The sequence below is a fragment of the Punctularia strigosozonata genome (assembly GCF_000264995.1).
Source record: "Punctularia strigosozonata HHB-11173 SS5 unplaced genomic scaffold PUNSTscaffold_9, whole genome shotgun sequence".
NCBI lineage: Eukaryota > Fungi > Basidiomycota > Agaricomycetes > Corticiales > Punctulariaceae > Punctularia > Punctularia strigosozonata.
In genome coordinates, this window is record NW_006767441.1 from 1,197,749 (window position 1) to 1,216,060 (window position 18,312).

General features: G+C 57.1%; 7 protein-coding genes across 7 annotated transcripts; 3 read left to right on the forward strand and 4 right to left on the reverse strand.

Moving 5' to 3' along the window:
* Nucleotides 1-968: 968 nt before the first annotated feature.
* PUNSTDRAFT_121491 (vacuolar protein sorting 55) lies at nt 969-1,653 on the forward strand (the record flags this gene model as incomplete). The annotated part of the gene is made up of 4 exons (XM_007385588.1): nt 969-987; nt 1,046-1,138; nt 1,213-1,429; nt 1,493-1,653. 4 exons carry the CDS (start codon nt 969-971, stop codon nt 1,557-1,559), a joined length of 396 nt encoding a protein of 131 aa, XP_007385650.1. The 3' UTR covers nt 1,560-1,653.
* A 411-nt stretch (nt 1,654-2,064) lies between these two features.
* PUNSTDRAFT_25290 (Elf1-domain-containing protein) lies at nt 2,065-2,564 on the reverse strand (the record flags this gene model as incomplete). The annotated part of the gene is made up of 3 exons (XM_007385589.1): nt 2,065-2,114; nt 2,231-2,356; nt 2,504-2,564. Coding segments are annotated over 3 exons (237 nt in total), but the record flags the coding sequence as incomplete, so codon positions are not given.
* A 189-nt stretch (nt 2,565-2,753) lies between these two features.
* Nucleotides 2,754-4,755, reverse strand: PUNSTDRAFT_144856 (uncharacterized protein; the record flags this gene model as incomplete). Its single annotated transcript, XM_007385590.1, has 3 exons — nt 2,754-3,627; nt 3,973-4,057; nt 4,109-4,755. 3 exons carry the CDS (start codon nt 4,753-4,755, stop codon nt 3,292-3,294), a joined length of 1,068 nt encoding a protein of 355 aa, XP_007385652.1. The 3' UTR covers nt 2,754-3,291.
* Nucleotides 4,756-5,070: 315 nt separating this feature from the next.
* PUNSTDRAFT_89610 (uncharacterized protein) lies at nt 5,071-9,264 on the reverse strand. Its single transcript, XM_007385591.1, has 17 exons — nt 8,992-9,264; nt 8,908-8,934; nt 8,831-8,851; nt 8,657-8,775; nt 8,501-8,596; nt 8,382-8,441; nt 8,197-8,327; nt 7,891-8,132; nt 7,415-7,835; nt 7,230-7,353; nt 7,091-7,180; nt 6,457-7,029; nt 6,177-6,401; nt 6,006-6,122; nt 5,771-5,947; nt 5,501-5,717; nt 5,071-5,450 (listed from the first exon to the last, which is right to left on the reverse strand). Exons 1-12 carry the CDS (start codon nt 9,141-9,143, stop codon nt 6,776-6,778), a joined length of 1,737 nt encoding a protein of 578 aa, XP_007385653.1. The 5' UTR covers nt 9,144-9,264; the 3' UTR covers nt 5,071-5,450; nt 5,501-5,717; nt 5,771-5,947; nt 6,006-6,122; nt 6,177-6,401; nt 6,457-6,775.
* Nucleotides 9,265-9,399: 135 nt separating this feature from the next.
* On the reverse strand, nt 9,400-10,622 carry PUNSTDRAFT_127096 (uncharacterized protein). Its single transcript, XM_007385592.1, has 4 exons — nt 10,517-10,622; nt 10,386-10,460; nt 10,301-10,326; nt 9,400-10,242 (listed from the first exon to the last, which is right to left on the reverse strand). The coding sequence occupies exons 1-4, from the start codon at nt 10,605-10,607 to the stop codon at nt 9,592-9,594; spliced, it is 843 nt and encodes a 280-aa protein (XP_007385654.1). The 5' UTR covers nt 10,608-10,622; the 3' UTR covers nt 9,400-9,591.
* Nucleotides 10,623-11,715: 1,093 nt separating this feature from the next.
* On the forward strand, nt 11,716-12,082 carry PUNSTDRAFT_71250 (uncharacterized protein; the record flags this gene model as incomplete). The annotated part of the gene is made up of 2 exons (XM_007385593.1): nt 11,716-11,868; nt 11,921-12,082. Coding segments are annotated over 2 exons (315 nt in total), but the record flags the coding sequence as incomplete, so codon positions are not given.
* An 800-nt stretch (nt 12,083-12,882) lies between these two features.
* Nucleotides 12,883-17,648, forward strand: PUNSTDRAFT_105041 (inositol phosphatase). The gene is made up of 11 exons (XM_007385594.1): nt 12,883-13,033; nt 13,083-13,211; nt 13,273-13,528; nt 13,578-13,651; nt 13,706-13,805; nt 13,861-13,966; nt 14,022-14,971; nt 15,027-15,819; nt 15,876-17,158; nt 17,223-17,425; nt 17,486-17,648. The coding sequence occupies exons 1-7, from the start codon at nt 12,981-12,983 to the stop codon at nt 14,318-14,320; spliced, it is 1,017 nt and encodes a 338-aa protein (XP_007385656.1). The 5' UTR covers nt 12,883-12,980; the 3' UTR covers nt 14,321-14,971; nt 15,027-15,819; nt 15,876-17,158; nt 17,223-17,425; nt 17,486-17,648.
* Nucleotides 17,649-18,312: the final 664 nt, after the last annotated feature.

Genomic DNA, 18,312 nt, shown 5'->3' on the forward strand with positions numbered 1-18,312 from the left:
AGCGGGCGCAGCGTACTTTCTTCATACTCATACCAGCATTCTTCAGGGACCTCCAAATAGTTGATTTCGACACCAATTTGCCACAGGAATCTTCGATTTCTTTATGGAGATCCTCGAGGTACGTGCTGCAGTTCTTCGCCAGTATACCGTGCATATACTAGTCAGAAACTGTCACGGGTAATGCCTCAAAGTAACTTGTTTGACTCAACAGCAAGTTCTTCCTCCCCAATGTGCCGGCCCCTTCCTATCAACCTCCGCGAACTCTTCGGTGCGTCCACAGACCCGGTTTCCATGGTTTGGCTGACTACACGTGAAATTGTTCGAATACTAGCTCCAGTCCAAATTGAGATGTCGCTCCTGCTGAAGAACGGAAGCATGCGGATAATAGTAGCACGAAGGTCGTTGGAGAGTGCTTTGCCGTGCATGGTGGAACATTGAGCATGGTCAAGGAGGCGCGGCACGCGCACTCCAGTCTACCGAACACATGTTCACGACCTCGGAATACAACCACACATGCACTTCGGTAGCTAAGTCCTGCATCATATGAACTTATTCCTGAAGTCCAAGCTCCATGATTGCTCGTCAAACGGTCGATATACTCATGTGGTATCCTTTGCACCGAGAGAGATCACGCTATCCGTCATTTCTGCGAGATTTCTAGCCTTGCATCTGCAGAATGTCAAGGGCTACAACTTTCATGTATTAATCATCTTGACATTCGCCGTCGTTGTCGAGATATTGTCGATATCCTGCGGACGTGCCCGAACGCGACAAAAGTTGCGTTGGAGCACGACGCGCCATCACTTTTGCAAACAGCAGTAACCCGGCTCTGCGCTGACATCGCCACTTTCACGCGAGCTGCGCCGCGTCTGGACGCAGCGGCAAGTCGTCGCTGAAGCTCACCATCTGCAGTCACGTCGTTCACGCTTCCATCTCTCGTATCTCACACGGGCGGCCAGATTGCGAACATGGCAGCGGGGCTAAAAAGTGCGACCTGGGTCGCTCATTGTGCTGGGTACTGGTATTGATGGGGATGAATTGACAGCTGTTATCCTCCTCTCCTTCGTCCTGGCCGTCGGCTTCCTCCTCATCATCCTGTCTTGTGCACTATGGTCGAACTGGCTACCGCTTCTCGTTGGTCAGTGCCTGTGGTTGAATCAACCACTCTATGTGACCAATTGCTCATATATCGTTACCATTACATGCACGCAGCCTTGACCTTCGTCTCCGCCCCTCTCCCTAACGCGCTCTTCTCTCGCTGTGGCCAGGACGACTTCTCTTCCGAATACGACGGGAGCAGCGGTCCCGCCGACCTAGGCCGATTCCTTACCTCCGTCATCGTCGTGACCGGGTTCGCCATGCCCATCATCCTCGCCCATTCGGAAGTCATCAGGCCAGCGGCCTCTGTTATGTCTATCATCGGTGGAGGGTGCGTCTCCCACTTCTGGTCTCCATCGGACGCCGTGGACTCATGCTGTTGCTCCTGGAACAGGCTTGTATATGGCACCATCTTGGCGTACACTGCCGCCTTCAAGCAAGAGGAGTCCGAGTTCGAGTAGTCGAGTATTCAACATCGACCGATTGTTGTCTGTACGCTTGTCTCGCATAATGCTGCCATTGTAACAAGGACTATATGGTGTATCCTCATCCCGCATAACGTTCTTGCCATCGCCAAACTCGTTTTGGCCAATCGCTCGACCCTCGCCTGCAACGCGTTCTGCAAGCGTTGCGCCCGAAAAACGAGAGACAACTCCCGAGCCACTACAGCCGTGTGCGATGATACGCAAACCGGTCTGAGGCGAGTTAGCGTAAGAATCGTGCGAGCGTCGAACGTACAGAATGCGCGTTTATTACAGGTCTGACCTGGCAATGATATGGACAGTGTGCATGTAGCGTACAATGAGGAGCCTATGTGCGTGATGACTCGAACGGTCCTGAACTCTTGGGCGAACAAGAAAGCGTGGGCAACGTCTACTCGTCGTCACTCTCGATAGCTTGGACAGCAGGCGCCCTACTTGAAGACCCAGCGGGACGTCGGGATGCTTGCTGTTCCTTCTCAGCAGCGTCGGCGGCGTCTATCCATTCCGAGTATATGTCGATTGCCTCGGAGAGATCTGCAGGGAGCAATGAGTACACGGTCGCCTGACGTATCGCTACAGAACGGACAAAGAGGTGGCGGTAGGGGACACCATGAGGCAGAAAGGAAAGTGAAGATAAGACGTGTACGTACGGTGTATTTTGCCCTGGAACCTTTGATCACAAACTTTGCACACGAGGTGCCCAATGCCCTCTTTCCGGTCAAGCCGCACGCTCACCGACTTCTCATGGTGGCAAAAGAGACAGGTAAAGGTCGTCTCTTCGAGTTTTGAAGCGATCCATACAGATACGACGTTGACAGGTAGCCGTTGTTGAATAATGCGTGCAAATGCGTAGTGGAGAACAGGTCGTGCGAGGGTAAGTGGATCAGACGAAAGAGGCCGTGACATCAAGGTGGTGAACGTACCCAGCGGCTCGCGCTTTCGAGGGCCGGTAGGCTTGCGAGACGACTTCTTTCGTTTGCCCATTGAAGATTCCCCGAGTCTAAACGAGATGAGACTCTGAGGAAGGAGGGGTGGGCGAACCAAGGACGGCCGAGCTTGCAGCCACTTCCATATTTAGGAAGCGCTATTAGGCTGTGGCGTCGGTATATACACAGCAGGCTCAGACCAACGAATTTCCGCATTCTCACAGGAGGGAACTAGCGAACGGGAGAGGCAGATTCCGAGTTGAATTGTATTGACGTCTAGTCCTACTTTAGTGCTACAACTACCTATAACTAGGAAATGTCGTAACGGTCATCGTCCAGGGAGCGTACGTACATGAGGACGCAGAGTCATTTCCATAGAGAATATGATAGGGGGTGTCGTCGTCTCCACGCCGCTGATCAGCGTGGACGCAACGACACGATAAGGTATCGCCGGGGGTAGAGCAGAGCAAATCGGGCCAAGAGAAAGAAAGAAATGAGTGCAACTATTTACTGAAGACCGAAGCGGGAGCGAGATGAGGGAGGAGGGCTACACGGAGAGGGATGAGAGGCAAGCACGGCACAAGCAGCAGCGTCCAAGCGGCACGAAACACGAAGGGGATGGTCCGGAGGTGGATCTGGAGCTCGCAGCGCTTCAAGGGAACGGTCTCTTGAAGAGGGGGTGTTAGGTATCGTCACGTCGTTCAAGGGAGTCGTGTCTTTTTCTAGAACATGAACGGGTAGAAGCCTGCGAGAAGCGCGGCGGCGAGCACCAGATCCGCAACGAGTCACCAGCCCCAGCGCTTGGGCTGCCGGGGAGGCGGAATGGGCGCGCGTCCGTGGGTAACGACGGTGGTCGGCTCCGGCGGTGTTGGGGGCTCGACGATGATCTCTTCTTCGTGCACAATCTCAACGCTCGTCGTCTTGGGAATGTGCGACGTTGCTGGAGACGTGTGGCCCGCCTCGGGCGCCGGGTAGGCGGCGAGGCGCGTGTTGGCGGGGGGCGGCACGGTGACCATCTTCTGCGCAGTCTGCGTGTGCGTATGATGGTGCGTCTGGGTAACAGTCATCGTCTCCGCAATCACTTGCGTTTCGGTCAGAATAAGCGGTGGTGGAGGAAGATCCTGTAACAAATGAAAGTAGGTCAGCATTCGTTCAATTATAGCGTGTGTGGAATGCGCGAACGGGCCCTGACGCGTCGCCGTCACAAGCACGAGGAGTGTGACCGTTGCCATCACGTGGAAGGAACGCGTGCTTTTCTGACTCGATCGCGAGGGGCCCGCCCCGAGGACGAGGGGGGACAAGGAGATAGAAACGCCGTGTACCCCCAAGCCCGGACGAAGGTGGGGAATTGATGGGGAGCAAAAACGGACATTTGTACATGGATGCAACAGAAAAATGCCCGATTTTTATTTGGTACCCCCTTCGTCTCAGAGCTCGGAGCGGCGGGGAGCAGGCGGCGGAGGTACCTTGGGATAACGCTTCCCCGGAGTCTCGTAGATGTACTCTTCCTCGACCACGTTGCCTGGCGGCGGGACTTCGTTGTTGAGCACCCTATGAGTCCGTCAGCTACTGCAATATGCTACGAAGCGTAAATGAGCCCACATGAGCTGCTCCATGATCCAGGCTTCGCGGCGGGAAGCATCGTGTTCACGACGGTTGACGACTTCTTCGCGCTTTCCGATCTCGCGTTCGCGGTCAGCAATCTTGAGCTCGCGGTCGAGAATGTCATCCATGCGAAGAGCGGCCTCCTTGTACCAGCCCGCAGGTGCAACGTCCTGAGTGGGAGGATCCCTGACGACCTCCTTGATGACGGTCTGAATGGGCATGTCGACAATCGTAGGGCAGACAGGGCAGGGCGACGGGGTAGCGGTGGCCTGCACGACACCCCCAGGAGCGCCGACCAGAAGCTCGGCCTCGCGCCGGGCCACATCGGCTTCGCGCTGCGCAACGGCGCTTTCCCGCGCAACAAGTGCTTGCGCCCGTTTCGGAGTTAGGATACCCCACGATGACGCTTGGGGGTTAGCAGGGTCCACAACGGCTGCAGCGGCGTCTCCGGTGGCCCTGTTCAAAAGATTGGAGTTGGCCGGGAGGGAGAGCATGACGGCCAGTACGGCTAGCACCAGCGAGAGCACAAGCAAAAGGGTTGTAGATGAGATGGTGCGGTGATGGTGGTGACGACGCGAGCTGGAGCGTCGCTCGCTGCGGTCAATGTCGCGGTCGCGGTGGTGGGAGGACGAGGGCTGGGCCATCCTGACGCTGGCCGAGTGCGAGGGCGACAGGGAAGTGGTGTATGCGTGTGGACGCGAAATGGTGGATGCGTGGACGGAGGTTTCGCGGGTGAGATGGGGGTGTGGACAGATGAGATGTGGACTATCGTGGCGGGTCGTGAGGCGGGATTATGAGGGAACGCTGGACAATCGCAACGAGGCGAAGAAAAGAGGGTAAGGCGAGCACTTCGAACCTTTGGCCGTGTTTGCTCCCGCCAACACGTGGCTTGCACGTGACCGCCATTGTGCTTCGTCCCCGCCGCCTCCTCGTTTTTGATCGCGTCGCGCGCGGGTTGGGTCAGGTCCAAGCACAGGTCTGAGGTCGTGTCCAGCATGGCCCTCCGACGTTTTGCGCAGAATAACGCGGCATCCCTCACGAGCTCACCTACCTCGCCACGTTCCCCGGCATCGCCCTCGGTGCTCAAGGTCCAGCAGTCTCCGAACGGCGTGGCGCCACACACCCCGCCCCGCAAGCCGCGCGTGTCGTACTTCGACTCGCCGTCAACAACGCCGTCGATCTCGTCCTCGGTGCCCTTTGACTGGGATGCCGCGCGGTCGCACAAGCCCCCGCCGTATGGTAGCCCCCTGCAGAAAAGCAAGTTTAGGAAGAGTATCGGCGTCGGTGGCGAGGGCACGCCACGAAAACGGGTAGTGAGGAAAAAGACCCTGGCAGAAAGGTATGGACTCGGCGCATATATGCTATACTTGACTCACGAACTCTCTGCAGAATATCATCTATTCCTTCCGAAATCGCCTTCCAAGTATCCATATTTCCTAACCAGGTTCCGCTCCCTACGCCGCAAACCTCTGCATTCCTCATCGGGGGCACCATGCATCTCATGCATCTGTACGTGCGCATCAGACAAGGGAGCGCCGTTTCAGAGGCTGAGTTAACATGGGAAGACATGTACCGAGAACAACGCGGACAGTCCTGGTTTGACTGGGTGAGCGGGAGTCTCGTAACCCTGTACTTCTTGAGCTCATTCCCAAACGACAGAGCGTACCCCTAACTCTGTTACTACTCTTATCTTCAACGTTGAACACGATGTATCTCTTCACTCGCGTCCGATTATACCAAATGCATCGTCAGCCTGACGTTGTATCGTCGCCGCATGCATCTTTTGTGCCTGCCGATCTCGATTTCGACCCGGCCAACCAGCCGTCTATGATGTCGGTACGTGCTTTGATTTTAGTGGCACTTTTGTAGACGCTGAGAATATTCCCGTTCACAGCGAGTGGCAAGGGCTTCGTGGCGCATGTTCGTTGCCTTCTGGAGGTTCTTGCTCAACTTGAACCCGTCGAACCCGTCGTCCTCGGCGGATAGCACGCGGAGCAGACGGGTACAGCAGGTGGATACTCTTCTACGTGCACAATGCTGATACTCAGCAATTCCTTCCATATAGTTGGAGGTGTGGAACCCAGGCCCGCTCGAATCAACGCTCTTCGCCGTTTACTCTCCAGTACACGCTCTCCTCTGGATGGCTACTACGTCAAGCAATTGGATGACCACCTTCGGCGCCATGGCCGGCGTGGGGATCATGGTGTACACGCTCACCCACAGCTACGAGGCGCTGATCAAAGACAAGGCTATCCTCGCGGCGGAGGTGATGCACGAGTACGACGAAAAAGTGAGAGGCTGAGTACTTCGTTTTACCTGCTTAGCTCACCACTTTCGAATATCAGTTCGTGTATCCTCGCATCAACCCGATTCGTAGGGACGTGGCGGTTATGACCCACCAATCAGAATGCGTGAATGTGTGGGAGGATTGAAAGCTGGCGCTGTTGCCATGTCCAACGCGTCGAGGATTGGCATTCGCGCTGAACTATGCATATAGCAGCTGCGTTCACGACGATTAATGAAATAGACCCCGCTGCCGAGGCACCAGTGCTCGTTGTCAGCAAACTTCTTCGTCGCGCTACAATATGTTATTTCACTCAGGAGTGGGGTATACCAAGCTAAAGACAGCTCTGTTCGAATGTCGGATACCGGGATCGGGCGCAATCAATGTTTGCCCTTCGGCACCCTGGCTCCCGCCAATTTCATCGTCGCCGCGGCCTTCGGCGAGAAGGACGGGAACTCAAACCAACTCCAGCCGCCCGTCGCGAGGCTGCCAGAGACGTGATCGTACGTGATATTGTTGAGCGCGGCGCCGACCTCGCGGAAGTAGGTATTGCCCTTGCCGTCAATGTAACTGAACGTGTTGTTGTTCGTGCCGTTGCCGTAGTTGCCGGACGAGGAGATGACGAAGGTGCCATCTGAGAAATTCGGTTCAGAGTCAAATCGGTCGAGCTTGCCGGGACAGAGAGGGAGACCGACCTGCAAGCTGACGCTCTTTGATGGTAGAAGAAAGGATGAAAGGCGTAGGCTCCAACACCCGGTCGTACGATTGATCGAAGGAGGAGTACCCTATGGACAGTGTCATCAGCTTGTCCATACAGAACCTATGATGACTCACAGGCAGAACCGTCCTCGGTCAACACGTCGTAGTTCAGAGTGAGAGGGTACGAGAACGCATCCGAGACCACTGGAATACCATTGTGGGTACCAATCGACGTTCCGGAGGCAGTCTGAGTAACAATCTGATGCAAAATCCGTGCGCCGTCAGTCAAGACCCCATTGAGTTCACAGCGCATTCCTTACTTGGACGTAAGTGTCGTTCAGGAACTGCTGCACGTTCTTGTATTGCAGGTTCTGCGACCATGTCGCGATCGTGGTCTTGCCGCTCCCGCTCTTGATTGTACTCTCGACAAACACCTTCCTGCTCGCCGTCACCGTGACTGTGAGGTCCCCGTTGTCACCCACTACGACATCGTTGTTCGCCGTCCCGTACGGCTCCGCGGTGTACACGTTGATCTTGCCCGTCGTCGGCTTCGACGATGTGTCTTTCACCACTTGCAGGTTGGCGGAGAGGTACCAGTTGGAGTTGATGACATGGTCGGACTCGGCGGAGGCGACGTCGACGGTGAAGTTGTGTGAGTTACCATCCGCAATGATCGGGATAAAAGGAGTGAGGTCGATGAAGTAAGTCGGCAGGTCGAGCGCGCCGTATGACGTGATGGGCCTAGTCAGACGTCAGTAGTGCTCACGCATGCGCAGTACATGGTGTTCCTCTTCACCTCCATGCGGTCGGAACGATACCACCCGTGAAGATCGTCGCATAAGGGTACGCAACACCAGCGAGCTTGCCGTCGACAAGCAGGCGAACTTCGCGGAAAGGCCCATCGCCAATGTAGCCGCTCGGAAGGTCGCTCAGCGCGTCGTTCGCCGTGTTGAAGTACCAAAACTCCTCGTCGCCGTTGCCCGAGGCATAAAGCTCGGCGTAAACCGCGACCGCGTTCTGCGGGAGGGTGACGTTTTGCTGCTCGACAGAAGCATGGCTTCAGCTCATCTCGCTCAGCAAATCATGCAGCTGTGAGGCTCACGCTATATGAAGGCGGTACAGAGACCTCGGCGCCGCCGCTGGTGGTCACACGGCCAATGGGGATGATCAGGTCCGATTTGCCCGCTGCTGGATGAGCCGCGCTCGACTCGTAGAAAGTCGCGGTGACCGTCGCTTCAAGGTCAGAATCAGCACCAGCACGAACACCACCCCAAAAATACCACTGACCGGCATATTGGCCGTTGAGCGAGGACGTTACGATGTTGTTGAGCTCAAACGAGAATGTTCCTTCGGCGATGAAGTTAGTCGACAATTCTGAGCTTTCCGATTGGGAAAGGCTCACGTACCTGACTCCGCAAAGAGAGGGATGTACTTGGTCACGTCCTTCACGTACGTCCAGATAATTCCCGCTTGTGTCGGTTCAGGAGTGGAAGTTCTCCAAACTGTCGAAAAGTACTCAATCGCGCTGTCCTCTTATAATGTGATGCTCTCCTGCAACTGACTCTCGACATTCTGCAGGGTCAAGACGCCGAGCCGGTCATACTGCGTTCCATTGCTTGTAACGGTCAAGTTCAGAGTCACGGCTGTCCATGTACCTGGCGAACCGCAACCGGTGGGAGGGCTGGAATGGGTGATGCATGAGCAAGGATTTCGAGGACTGTTCGTGAGATACGCACGTGTAATTAGTTACACCGGGACTACGTGCGTGACCAGTTAGCTCGTGCAGGTCGCATATATAAAACGAAGGCTTTACACATAGTAAGAGTTGCCGAATGTGTGCCTGCACAAATTCTGTCTCAGCCTTGCGCATGTATGCGCTTTACCGTTGGCAACTCACTCAAGGAGCTGGACGGTGCAGGTCTTCACCCCGGAAGGCACAGGAGGGGGGTTTTGCACCTGGAAGTCGACCAGAACAGCAGACCTGGCAAGCGAAGCGAGCGACAGGCCAGCCAAAACAGCCCGAGCCAACGCGGGGGCGCCAATCATCATACAACACCGGGCGCTAGAGGCGAGGAGATGCAAGCTCGAGCCAGAAGCCGGTGTTCTTGACCCTAGCTGTCCTTTATTGCACCGTTGATGCGCTTAGCGTGCTGTGGGCGGACCCATTAATAGGCAGGGACGGCGCAAGTGCGGGCGGCGGTTTATCGTCCATGGCCATATGGCAGAGATCCTCATGGAAACTGGAGAGAAGATGCATCAGATGTCGCCACAGTTGCGTTGCGTCGACACCATCTCTGCAGACGTCCGAACCTGTCGATGCTAGGGCTTTAAGCTAGAGCAGATATAACTGCCTATACATAGAACGACCCGTATAGTACATTAATCGTCCGGTGTACGTATCGGGGAGGAGCGAATGGATGTAGGAAAACCTGGATACCACCCTCACAGATTGCGACCTCGAAAAAACCTCATGACGACCACCGCCATATCCCTCCAATCAGAACTGATGACTGAAGACGTCGGCCTCGGAAGTGCCATTGCCGTTGGGCACGTCAGGGAGATCTCTCTCCCTCTGCGCAGGGCGACTAGGGCCGTACAGCCCACCTTCGGGATCCTCTGGGAAGTCGTTCGTCGAGCCGCGCGAGTACGTCGAATCTACATCGGCGGTTCCACGCTTCTTCTTGCTCTTCTTCCTCCGTGGAGTTTCCTCAGCGAGCGAGTATGCGTCCGCAGTCCGCTCCCAACGATCCTTCTTGTCCTTCTTCTTTTTCTTCTTGATCGTCGTGTCGGTCGGGATCGTGTCCTCAAAGTTGGCTGGGTAATGCCAGCGCCCCGAGTTGGACGTGTCCACGCTCGCGCTAGATCGGTCGTTCTGCCCGTAGAAGCGCTCCTCCGTGGGGGACCAGAGGTTGCCGTTGCTGTCGGTCGTGCCTCTGCGTCTGCCCTGCGCGCTATCCACCGAGGGCGCATCGGGTTCTTGACCTTCTTCATATGATTGTCCCTCGAGGGTGGAGCGAGGAAGGCGTTCGTTGTAGCGAGACGCCCACTGGTTCTTGCGCTCTTTGCGCTTGAGCTCGGACGTGTCAACGAGGCCATACCGTTGGGCCCATTTCGGTGTGCGGCGGTGGGTTTTGTTGTTCCGTATGTTCTGGTGTAGAAAGCAAGATGAACAACTGAGCAGAAAGACGACGATTGCACTGCCATACCTGGATGTAGAAGTTATGGGCGTGCCCTACAGCAGCGATGAACGTCAGCGCATGCTACAGAATCACACAAGCTACCGCTTCATACCGGGAATGTACCCGCAGAGGGTCAGCAGCAAGTTGAGAAAGAAATCCCCTCCGATCCCGAAACGCGCTGCCACCGCTGCACGAACCAAACCATCAGGCAAGGCTCCATGGGTGATGGTACGGAAGACGCACCAAGCGGCGGGAAGAGAGTGCCTAGGATAAAAAGGAGGGCAGAATAGAAATGATATCGCTTGGGGCGCAGGTTTGGTTTGGTGCCAGCCATGTTGCTGGCGGTCACCGTCCAAGGAGCATATCTTGGTGGCGCTGCGCTTCTGGCCGAGGGTCAGCCCAGGTCAGCCCGTCGTCTGCTGCGCCGCGCTTTGGTCTCACACACTCATGAACGTACTGCCCTGGGGCCGTCAGCGCCAACGCCATCGGATTTTCTTGCGACAGCCGACACCATAACAAAAGACTTGGACCGCCCCCTCGCGATGAGCATGTCCCCAGCCGTTCTGGCGCTTTCGGATGTTGTGCACGACGACCCCATGCTTGACGACGCCGGCAATTATGACCCGTTCTCCGGACCTTCTGACTCTCGCTCATACGACGGTACTTCCAGCGAGGGCTCGGGCCTGCACGCACACGTAATATCTTCCGAGGAGCTCGAGCACGAGTTCGCGGCCTTCCTGAGCTCACCCCATCCATCTTCGGCGCATCTGCATCACCCGAGCTCTAACCCGAGCAGCGAGATGAACATGAACATGGCCGATCTCAACGTGAACCTCAGAGCAATGGCCGCGGCCGTGATGCAGGCCGCTCACTGTCATCCTCAGCAGGAGAACCACGATCCCAACAACCCCAGCAGACAGGACCCGGAGATGTTTAACACCCGCAACGCCCCCGCCTTCCACTCTCTCACCGACCACTCTACTCACGCTTTTCCTGCGCCCGTATCCGTGCCCATCGGCACCGATGCGCCCAGGAACATGTACGGCTCCCGCGAGAACGATGCAGCATTGGAGACGCTGGGCAGTCACGGGACGGACGACCACCATTCCGTCGCCCTGCGTATGCGAATGCCCGGTGTTTCCGGCGAGTTCTCCGATATCAGCGACATCCTGAACCAGCTCACGACGCCCGTTGACCAAGAGCTCGGACACCCATGCGCCCCTCAGTCTGCGTCCCAGAACGAGAATTCATCCCAGCTACCTCCTACACAGGAGTACACCGAGATTCCGCCCTTCCCAGCAAACTTGTATCACGAAGTCGCGTATCCGACCGGGGATATGTCCGGTGCTGGCTCTTCGACGGGCCCTGATACTGCTGCGTATAATGTCCCCGGCGAACTGAATGAAAAGTGGCGACAACCGGACCTGCCAGCAAGCGTACCGATGCGTCCAGGAAGCCCAACCTCCAATCATACCTGTGAGGAATGCCATAAGACCTTCTCCCGAAAAAGCGATCTGGGGAGGCACATCAAAATACATACGGGGGAACGACCATTTTTATGCCCGCACGACGATTGTGGCAAGACCTTCATCCAGGTAAGTATATATTAGATTCCTCGGCTTTTAGCATGTATCTGACGATTCACAGCGATCCGCGCTGCACGTGCACTTACGAACGCATACAGGCGAGAAACCCCATATGTGCGAGTTTCCCGGATGCGGTAAGACGTTCGGCGACTCGAGCAGTCTGGCCCGACATCGACGTACACATACCGGCAAGAGGCCGTACAAATGCGAGGAGCCGGATTGTGATCGTTCCTTTACCCGCAAAGGCACTTTGGTCACTCACATGAAACAACACGATCCCGGTTGGATACCGGAACCACCGTGCGCTTGTGTTCCCTCCGAAACCTCACACACGGGTACTGATGGATTTCGTAGTAAAACGGGAAAATGGAAAAGACGGAAGCAGGAAGCGGATCCTGACGACTCTGAGCAAACCGGCGTTCTTGATCCTGCGCAAGCGTCAACGTTCGTTCACGCTGACGGTACCGGATGTGCGCCCATTGATGGTGCAGACGGCGAGGATGGATGCCTAGAGGATGAGCCCTTGGAGAAGAACGTGGCGACCATAAGCGCTGAACTTGCAGCTGCCATCGCGCGGGTACAGGCGGAGAGATTGTACGGCGAGCAAGCACATATACCTCCAGAGGCGTTGAGCCACCTCGGACCTGGATCCAGCCCAGCACTGGAGCACGATGTGGGGGAGGCGCCGGACAGGCGGCGTGACCCGGAGGGCGCCCTGGAAGACAGGAGGCGTGGTTTCTCGAGCGACGTGGATTCGGGCGGCTGACCGGCGACTTCAGCCCGGGTTGATCCAATCTGCGCCCCCCGGGCCCGATGAGAGTTCTTCGCAACGCGCTGACCGCTTTAATGTAACTTATCCCATATATACCAGGCGATGACTGGCTATTCGTTTCGGTTGCTCGCCGTGCACGCCCATTTTGGGAGGACGCCTTCTCGCGCCGGGCGGGCCGTGCGAGAAGGGGGTTAGTTATCGCGCATGTGAATAGGAGTGGATAACCACGTTAAGCAGTGACGGCACGTACGGGAAACCGCCGATCCCGTTTGTTACCGTGTCCGTCCGGCATCGTTAAGGGACTCAAATACTCAGATCAAGCCTGGAGTATTCATTCTAACTACCCACCATGTCCAACATCAACAACGAGCAGCCCAATACCGACATCGTCACCCTCACTCGGTGTGTAGATCTATCCTTGAGCGCCGCACGATCTGATCATTTTCGATAGCCATGTCCTAAACTCGCAATTTGCGTTGGGACCTACAGCGACGGGAGATTTGACCTTGCTGCTCACCGCGATCCAGACGACGTGCAAATTCATTGCGACCAACGTACGGAAAGCACGACTGATCAACCTGTGAGCCTTCTTCGGCGTCCGATCCGCAGATCCGGTGCTCAATCTATTGGACGACATGAAGCGTCGGGCTCGCAGGAGAGACCAACGTCCAAGGCGAGGAGCAGAAGAAGCTCGATGTCCTGTCCGATGAGATCATGGTCAACGCTCTCCGCACCTCGGGCAAGTGCGCCGTGCTGGTGTCCGAAGAGCGGGAGAACGCAGTCTTGATCGAGACGCCGTACAAGGGCAAATACTGCGTCGTCTTCGATCCTCTGGACGGCTCTTCCAACATCGACGCCGGTGTCAACATCGGTACCATCTTCGGCATCTACCAAATCGTGAGTTCGTCGTCTGGTGGGGCTGCCACGCGAAACTCACCTTGCATAGAAAGAGGGGTCGCAGGGTGACATCTCGGACGTCTTGCGGCCAGGACACGATATGGTGGCCGCTGGCTACTGCATGTGAGTTCACACCATCTCTTCGCTCAGGTCCGCCTGTACTCATTCATATTATAGGTATGGTTCATCTGCCAACCTCGTGCTCTCGATTGGGAAGGGAGTCAACGGTTACACCCTCGACGCCTCTCTTGGAGAATTCATCCTCACTCACCCTGACGTGTGTTCCCCTTTGTTATTCAAGGGCTGGTTGATTGACACACGCTGCCTGGTAGATAACAATACCGACCCGCGGCAAGATCTACTCCATTAACGAGGGCAACTCATTATACTACCACCAACCCGCACTCGATTACCTGCAGTCGATCAAGTACCCCAGTAGTGAGTCTCCACTCGCTTCACTCTGCACTCCACCTTGACACCGTCTGCTCCGCAGATGGCAAGAAACCGTACTCCGCGCGTTACATCGGTTCCATGGTGGCCGATGTTCACCGAACCCTGCTCTACGGCGGCATCTTCGGGTACCCCGACGACAAGAAGTCGGCGAAGGGCAAGCTCCGCCTGCTGTACGAGGCTTTCCCAATGGCGTACCTAACCGAGCAGGCCGGCGGCGTCGCGACCACCGGCACTGGGCGCGTGCTCGACGTCGTCCCGACCTCCATCCACGAACGGTGCCCGATCTGGCTGGGAAGTAAAGAGGACGTCGAGGAACTGATCAGCTTCTACAAGAAGTAAAGGGCAGGTTTTCGCGTGGCAGAACATGGCCATATCTACCTCTCATATCAACATGGTGTACTATCTGGTCTGAGCTGCATTGAATATGTACTAAGCACTGTCGAAATAGCATTAACATGATACAAGTGTTCAACAGATGATTAGACGATTCGTAAGTAGCCAAAAAAGACAAATTGCTGTATCGATACAATGCGCCAAAACAAAATGCTGCGATGCCAAAAGCGATAGACAAGTGCCGATAATCCTGCTGGCTAAGATATCCAACCTTCAATGCTCTACTCCCTTGCGACGCGCTTGCTGCTGTTCCGCTACCTTCTGTTCCATGGTATGGACAAAATTCGGGAACTGCCGCATGAATGTGTCGAGCGGCATTGCACGCTGCTCGTAGCGGCCCAGGATCATGCGCCGCTGTGTGTCCAGGGCGCTCGCAACCGACATTCTCAATTCGTTGACCGATCGGGCGAATTCGTTCATGACCAGCTCCTGGATGAGCGGCTTCCCAAGGTCAATGATGCCGTCGGGGGTTATGGAAGGGGCCCGCTGCGGCCGAGGGGGTTCATGGACGAGAGCCTTCATCTGCGTTATGAGAGCTTCATTCTCTTCGCGCTGCTGCTGGACTCGAAGCTTCGTCTGCGCGAATGATTCCTCCGCCTGAGACCCCGTGGGTTAGCTCTGGCCTGCTTATGATGTGCGAAGGCGGACTAACCTGCTTATACCGCCTCCGCATCTCTTCATTCTCCTCCGCTAGCTTCTGGCACATCTCGTCATGCGCAGTGCGTCGAGCGTAGATCTCGGCGACCAATTGCGCTTGCTCATTCAAGCGCGCCGACTGGCCTGCCAAGATGCCACGCAGCCGGTCCTCCCTCTCCGCGTGCGGGCCAGCCAGCGAAGGGACGAGTTCGCCTTCCTCTAGAGTGTGGAAGCCCGTGTCCTTGACCCACGAAGCCATCTTGTCGGCGATCAGTTGGTTCAGCGGTTCATCGATGTCGGCCTTGAGCACGTTTCTTAGCTCCCCGGACTCCAGCTCGTCGACACGGCGCGCCAGATCGGCCATTCCGGCCGGGTATTGGACGGTTTCTACCTCCTCGCCCTCTTCCGGCTTCCGGCGCTTGCGAGGCAGCTCGGGAGCGTCCTCGCTGGGCTCGCTCGGCTTCCGAAGAGAACCCTCCACATGCCGCAAGTATTCTTTGACGTTATCCGTCCAGCTCTTGATGTCAGAGGCCATGGCGTTCAACTGATCGGTGTCGATCTCCACTTGCCTCTGGGACACCACGGTGCCGAGTGACGGATATTGCGCTAACTGATTGAGAGCTTCTTCGAGCTTGTGTTTGTGCTCCCGCAGCTGGTCCTTAGCATCCACGGGCAGACTGTTCAACGCAGCCGCCCCGTACGGGCCGACCTTCTGATACTGGCTCGACGTTTGGAGGGACTTCAACTTTGCCAGCTGCGCTTCGGCCCGATCGATGTTCCCGACGGCTCGCATGGCCGCGATCGTCCGTCTGATAGACAAGACGTAAGTCGGGCGGCGGTGGGCATGGATGCACGGAATACTCACTTCTTTATGTCGATCTGGGTAGCCTGTGGATTGCTGGGATCGAACTCGATCGGCTTCGAGGCCAGACGTCTGGAACTGCTCGCGCTGACGAGAGAGGGTTCGCGCGACCACGAGCCCGCGGGCGACCCGACGACCGGCGACATCGCGACGTCCATGGAGAGACGCGAATCCTGGCGCGGGTTGATGAAGGGGCGAGGCGGGCGCTGTGAGTCGGTGGACGCGCGCCGCTGGTCGTCAAGGTGCGCGCTTGGGGCGAAAGGCACGATCGGCGAAGCAGGTGAATCGATAGACATGCTGCTCGTGGATCGTCGAATGTTGTTACCCCAGCCGGAGTCCTGCGTGGCCGGCTCCTTCCAGTCGCTCTTGCCCTTGCCCTTCTTTCTTGTCTTCGCGTCGTAGGGAGGAGGAGCGTTATCTGCACCGGCGCTGGAGATGGCCCCGCCCCACGCACCGCCATGGGCGCTCGGCACCGACCCTGACTCGCCGAGATTCTCACCGTCCACAGGGGCGGAAGTTGGCTGGTCCCAGGTCGCAGGAGGAGTGCTCCATGCGGAAGCCTCATTTCCGCTAAGAAGAGAGGCGGTCTTCGTCTGCTGATCTGCGCCACACGCCACCGTGGACCCCCAGCCGCCGTCAATCTGGTTGTCGGCAGTCGCCGCGTCTTCGGTGGAGACATTCATGAACGTGTCTGAGGCCGACGCCGTATGAGATCCCACACCGACATCGTCGTTGGGCGCGCCCCACGAATTCGACGTGCCCCACCCTCCGCCGCCGCTGCCGCTGCCCGTATCGTTCGCTATGGGGTTGGTAGCCCACCCTGCACCAGTATTCGTGTTGTTGGCAGCCGTGCCCCAGCCCACCGAATCCGTTGTCGATGTACCCCAGCTGCCAGAGTCCGCCGCCGCCCCCCAACCTCCGCGGTCCGGATCCGCCCCAGACGCGCCCCAGGACGCGCCCTCGTTGCCCGTCGTGTCCCATGTGCTTCCAGAATCCGCCGAGGCCCCCCAGCCTGCGGCCGCACTCACGGCTTTTGTCCAGTCTACGTCGTCCGCCGCTGCCGTCGTCTTCGTCGCCGTGCTGCTCCACGTGCTCTGTCCGCCGCTCCAACTGCCGCCATTCCCGCCGCCGCCTCGACCTCCGCCTCCTCCGAACGACGACTGCCGTTGCGAATGCGGCGCCGCGGTCGCCCAATCATCGTCCTCCGGATGGGCGAACTTGCATTTGCCGTACTCGGCAAACTTGCATTTCCTGGAACCGATCGGCTTGCCGTCGTCGTCGTAGAACTGCAGGGTGATGCGTCGTTTGTTCAGCTGTGGTAAATAGATATGGAAATCGTATTGCCCTCACCTTGCATCTCCCCCTTTTCCCGCCTTTTGGACCTGATCGGACGGCGCTCTGCTCTGGGCCGGTGCTCCAGCTGGTGTTGTTATTGTCAGCCCAGCTCGACAAAGCCTAATCCGAGAGCATGCTGAGAACCGTGATGAACATATATGATCATATATACACACCGGCGTCTCGGAAGAATCGTTCTGGGGCCAGCTCGTTCGAGCCTGCAAAGAAACTACGTGAGCCCTGAAGCGATATCAGTGGTTCGAGATGGAGAAGCATACCGAGTCAAATCCTTTGTTCGTCGGCGGCGGCAAGTTGGTGGGCAAATCCGGTGGTAAATCGAAACTGGCGCTCTTCTGAATGAAGGGGGGGCTCAGAGCAAGATCGTATATAGCATATATGCAACATGAAGAACTCACGATCGTCGTCTTCTGCCGCAGCCGCCCCACACTGAACCAGTCGGGCTCTGCTGGGTGGATGAACTCGCACCCGCGGCCCATCCGGGGACATCCTCCTTTGATCGGTTGCCCGTCGTCGTCGTAGTCCTGCGGGGCGCGGGGCGAATATCAGCTTCTCCCACTGACCGATGGGTTCAAAGGAATGGTACGCACCCGACATCGGTAGGGCGGCATGCCTTGGGAGACAGACTGAGAAGGCGAGAGCACAAGTCGAAGACCCGGATGTGAGAGGTTGGGTCAAAGGGCGTTCTCCGACCTCCCTCCCCTCCGTTCTGTGGATATCTGCTGGAGGCAAATTTCGGGGATGACGACGGAGCGGCGAAGTCGATATAGAGCGGCCCGTAATTACGGCAGGCGGCGATCGCCTAGCGGTCGCCGCGTATCGTCGCTGCTGGATCTTGCCCTGCGCGTGGTCGGTCACGCGTTCACGCGTCGGTCACAATTCGTGGCTTGAACTTCGCGTACCCCGTGTTCCATCGCAGTGGAGGAGCAAGACTGGGACAGGAATATAGTCGAAATGGGCTGAAGCAGCGGTCTTGTCGTGGACAACGAACAGCAGTGGCGTCCCTTCCCAGCCGTTTTTCCATCCACCGTAAAACGCGGGCCCGAGTGACTCCACCCTCGAGGGTGCGGATCTTCCCCGAGCCGAG

Excerpts from the sequence above, each read along its gene's own strand:
- PUNSTDRAFT_89610 (XM_007385591.1), bottom strand. The coding sequence starts at position 9,143 with ATGATGATTGGCGCCCCCGCGTTGGCTCGGGCTGTTTTGGCTGGCCTG. Across the intron at positions 7,836-7,890 it reads ATCGTTCCGACCGCATGGAG|GCCCATCACGTCATACGGCG; the intron begins GTGAAGAGGAAC and ends ACGTCTGACTAG. Across the intron at positions 7,181-7,229 it reads GACCGAGGACGGTTCTGCCT|GGTACTCCTCCTTCGATCAA; the intron begins GTGAGTCATCAT and ends CACTGTCCATAG.
- PUNSTDRAFT_105041 (XM_007385594.1), top strand. The coding sequence starts at position 12,981 with ATGTCCAACATCAACAACGAGCAGCCCAATACCGACATCGTCACCCTC. Across the intron at positions 13,652-13,705 it reads GTGGCCGCTGGCTACTGCAT|GTATGGTTCATCTGCCAACC; the intron begins GTGAGTTCACAC and ends TTCATATTATAG. Across the intron at positions 13,806-13,860 it reads TCATCCTCACTCACCCTGAC|ATAACAATACCGACCCGCGG; the intron begins GTGTGTTCCCCT and ends GCTGCCTGGTAG.
- PUNSTDRAFT_127096 (XM_007385592.1), bottom strand. The coding sequence starts at position 10,607 with ATGGCTGGCACCAAACCAAACCTGCGCCCCAAGCGATATCATTTCTAT. Across the intron at positions 10,461-10,516 it reads CACTCTCTTCCCGCCGCTTG|CGGTGGCAGCGCGTTTCGGG; the intron begins GTGCGTCTTCCG and ends TGGTTCGTGCAG. Across the intron at positions 10,327-10,385 it reads CCTCTGCGGGTACATTCCCG|GGCACGCCCATAACTTCTAC; the intron begins GTATGAAGCGGT and ends TCGCTGCTGTAG.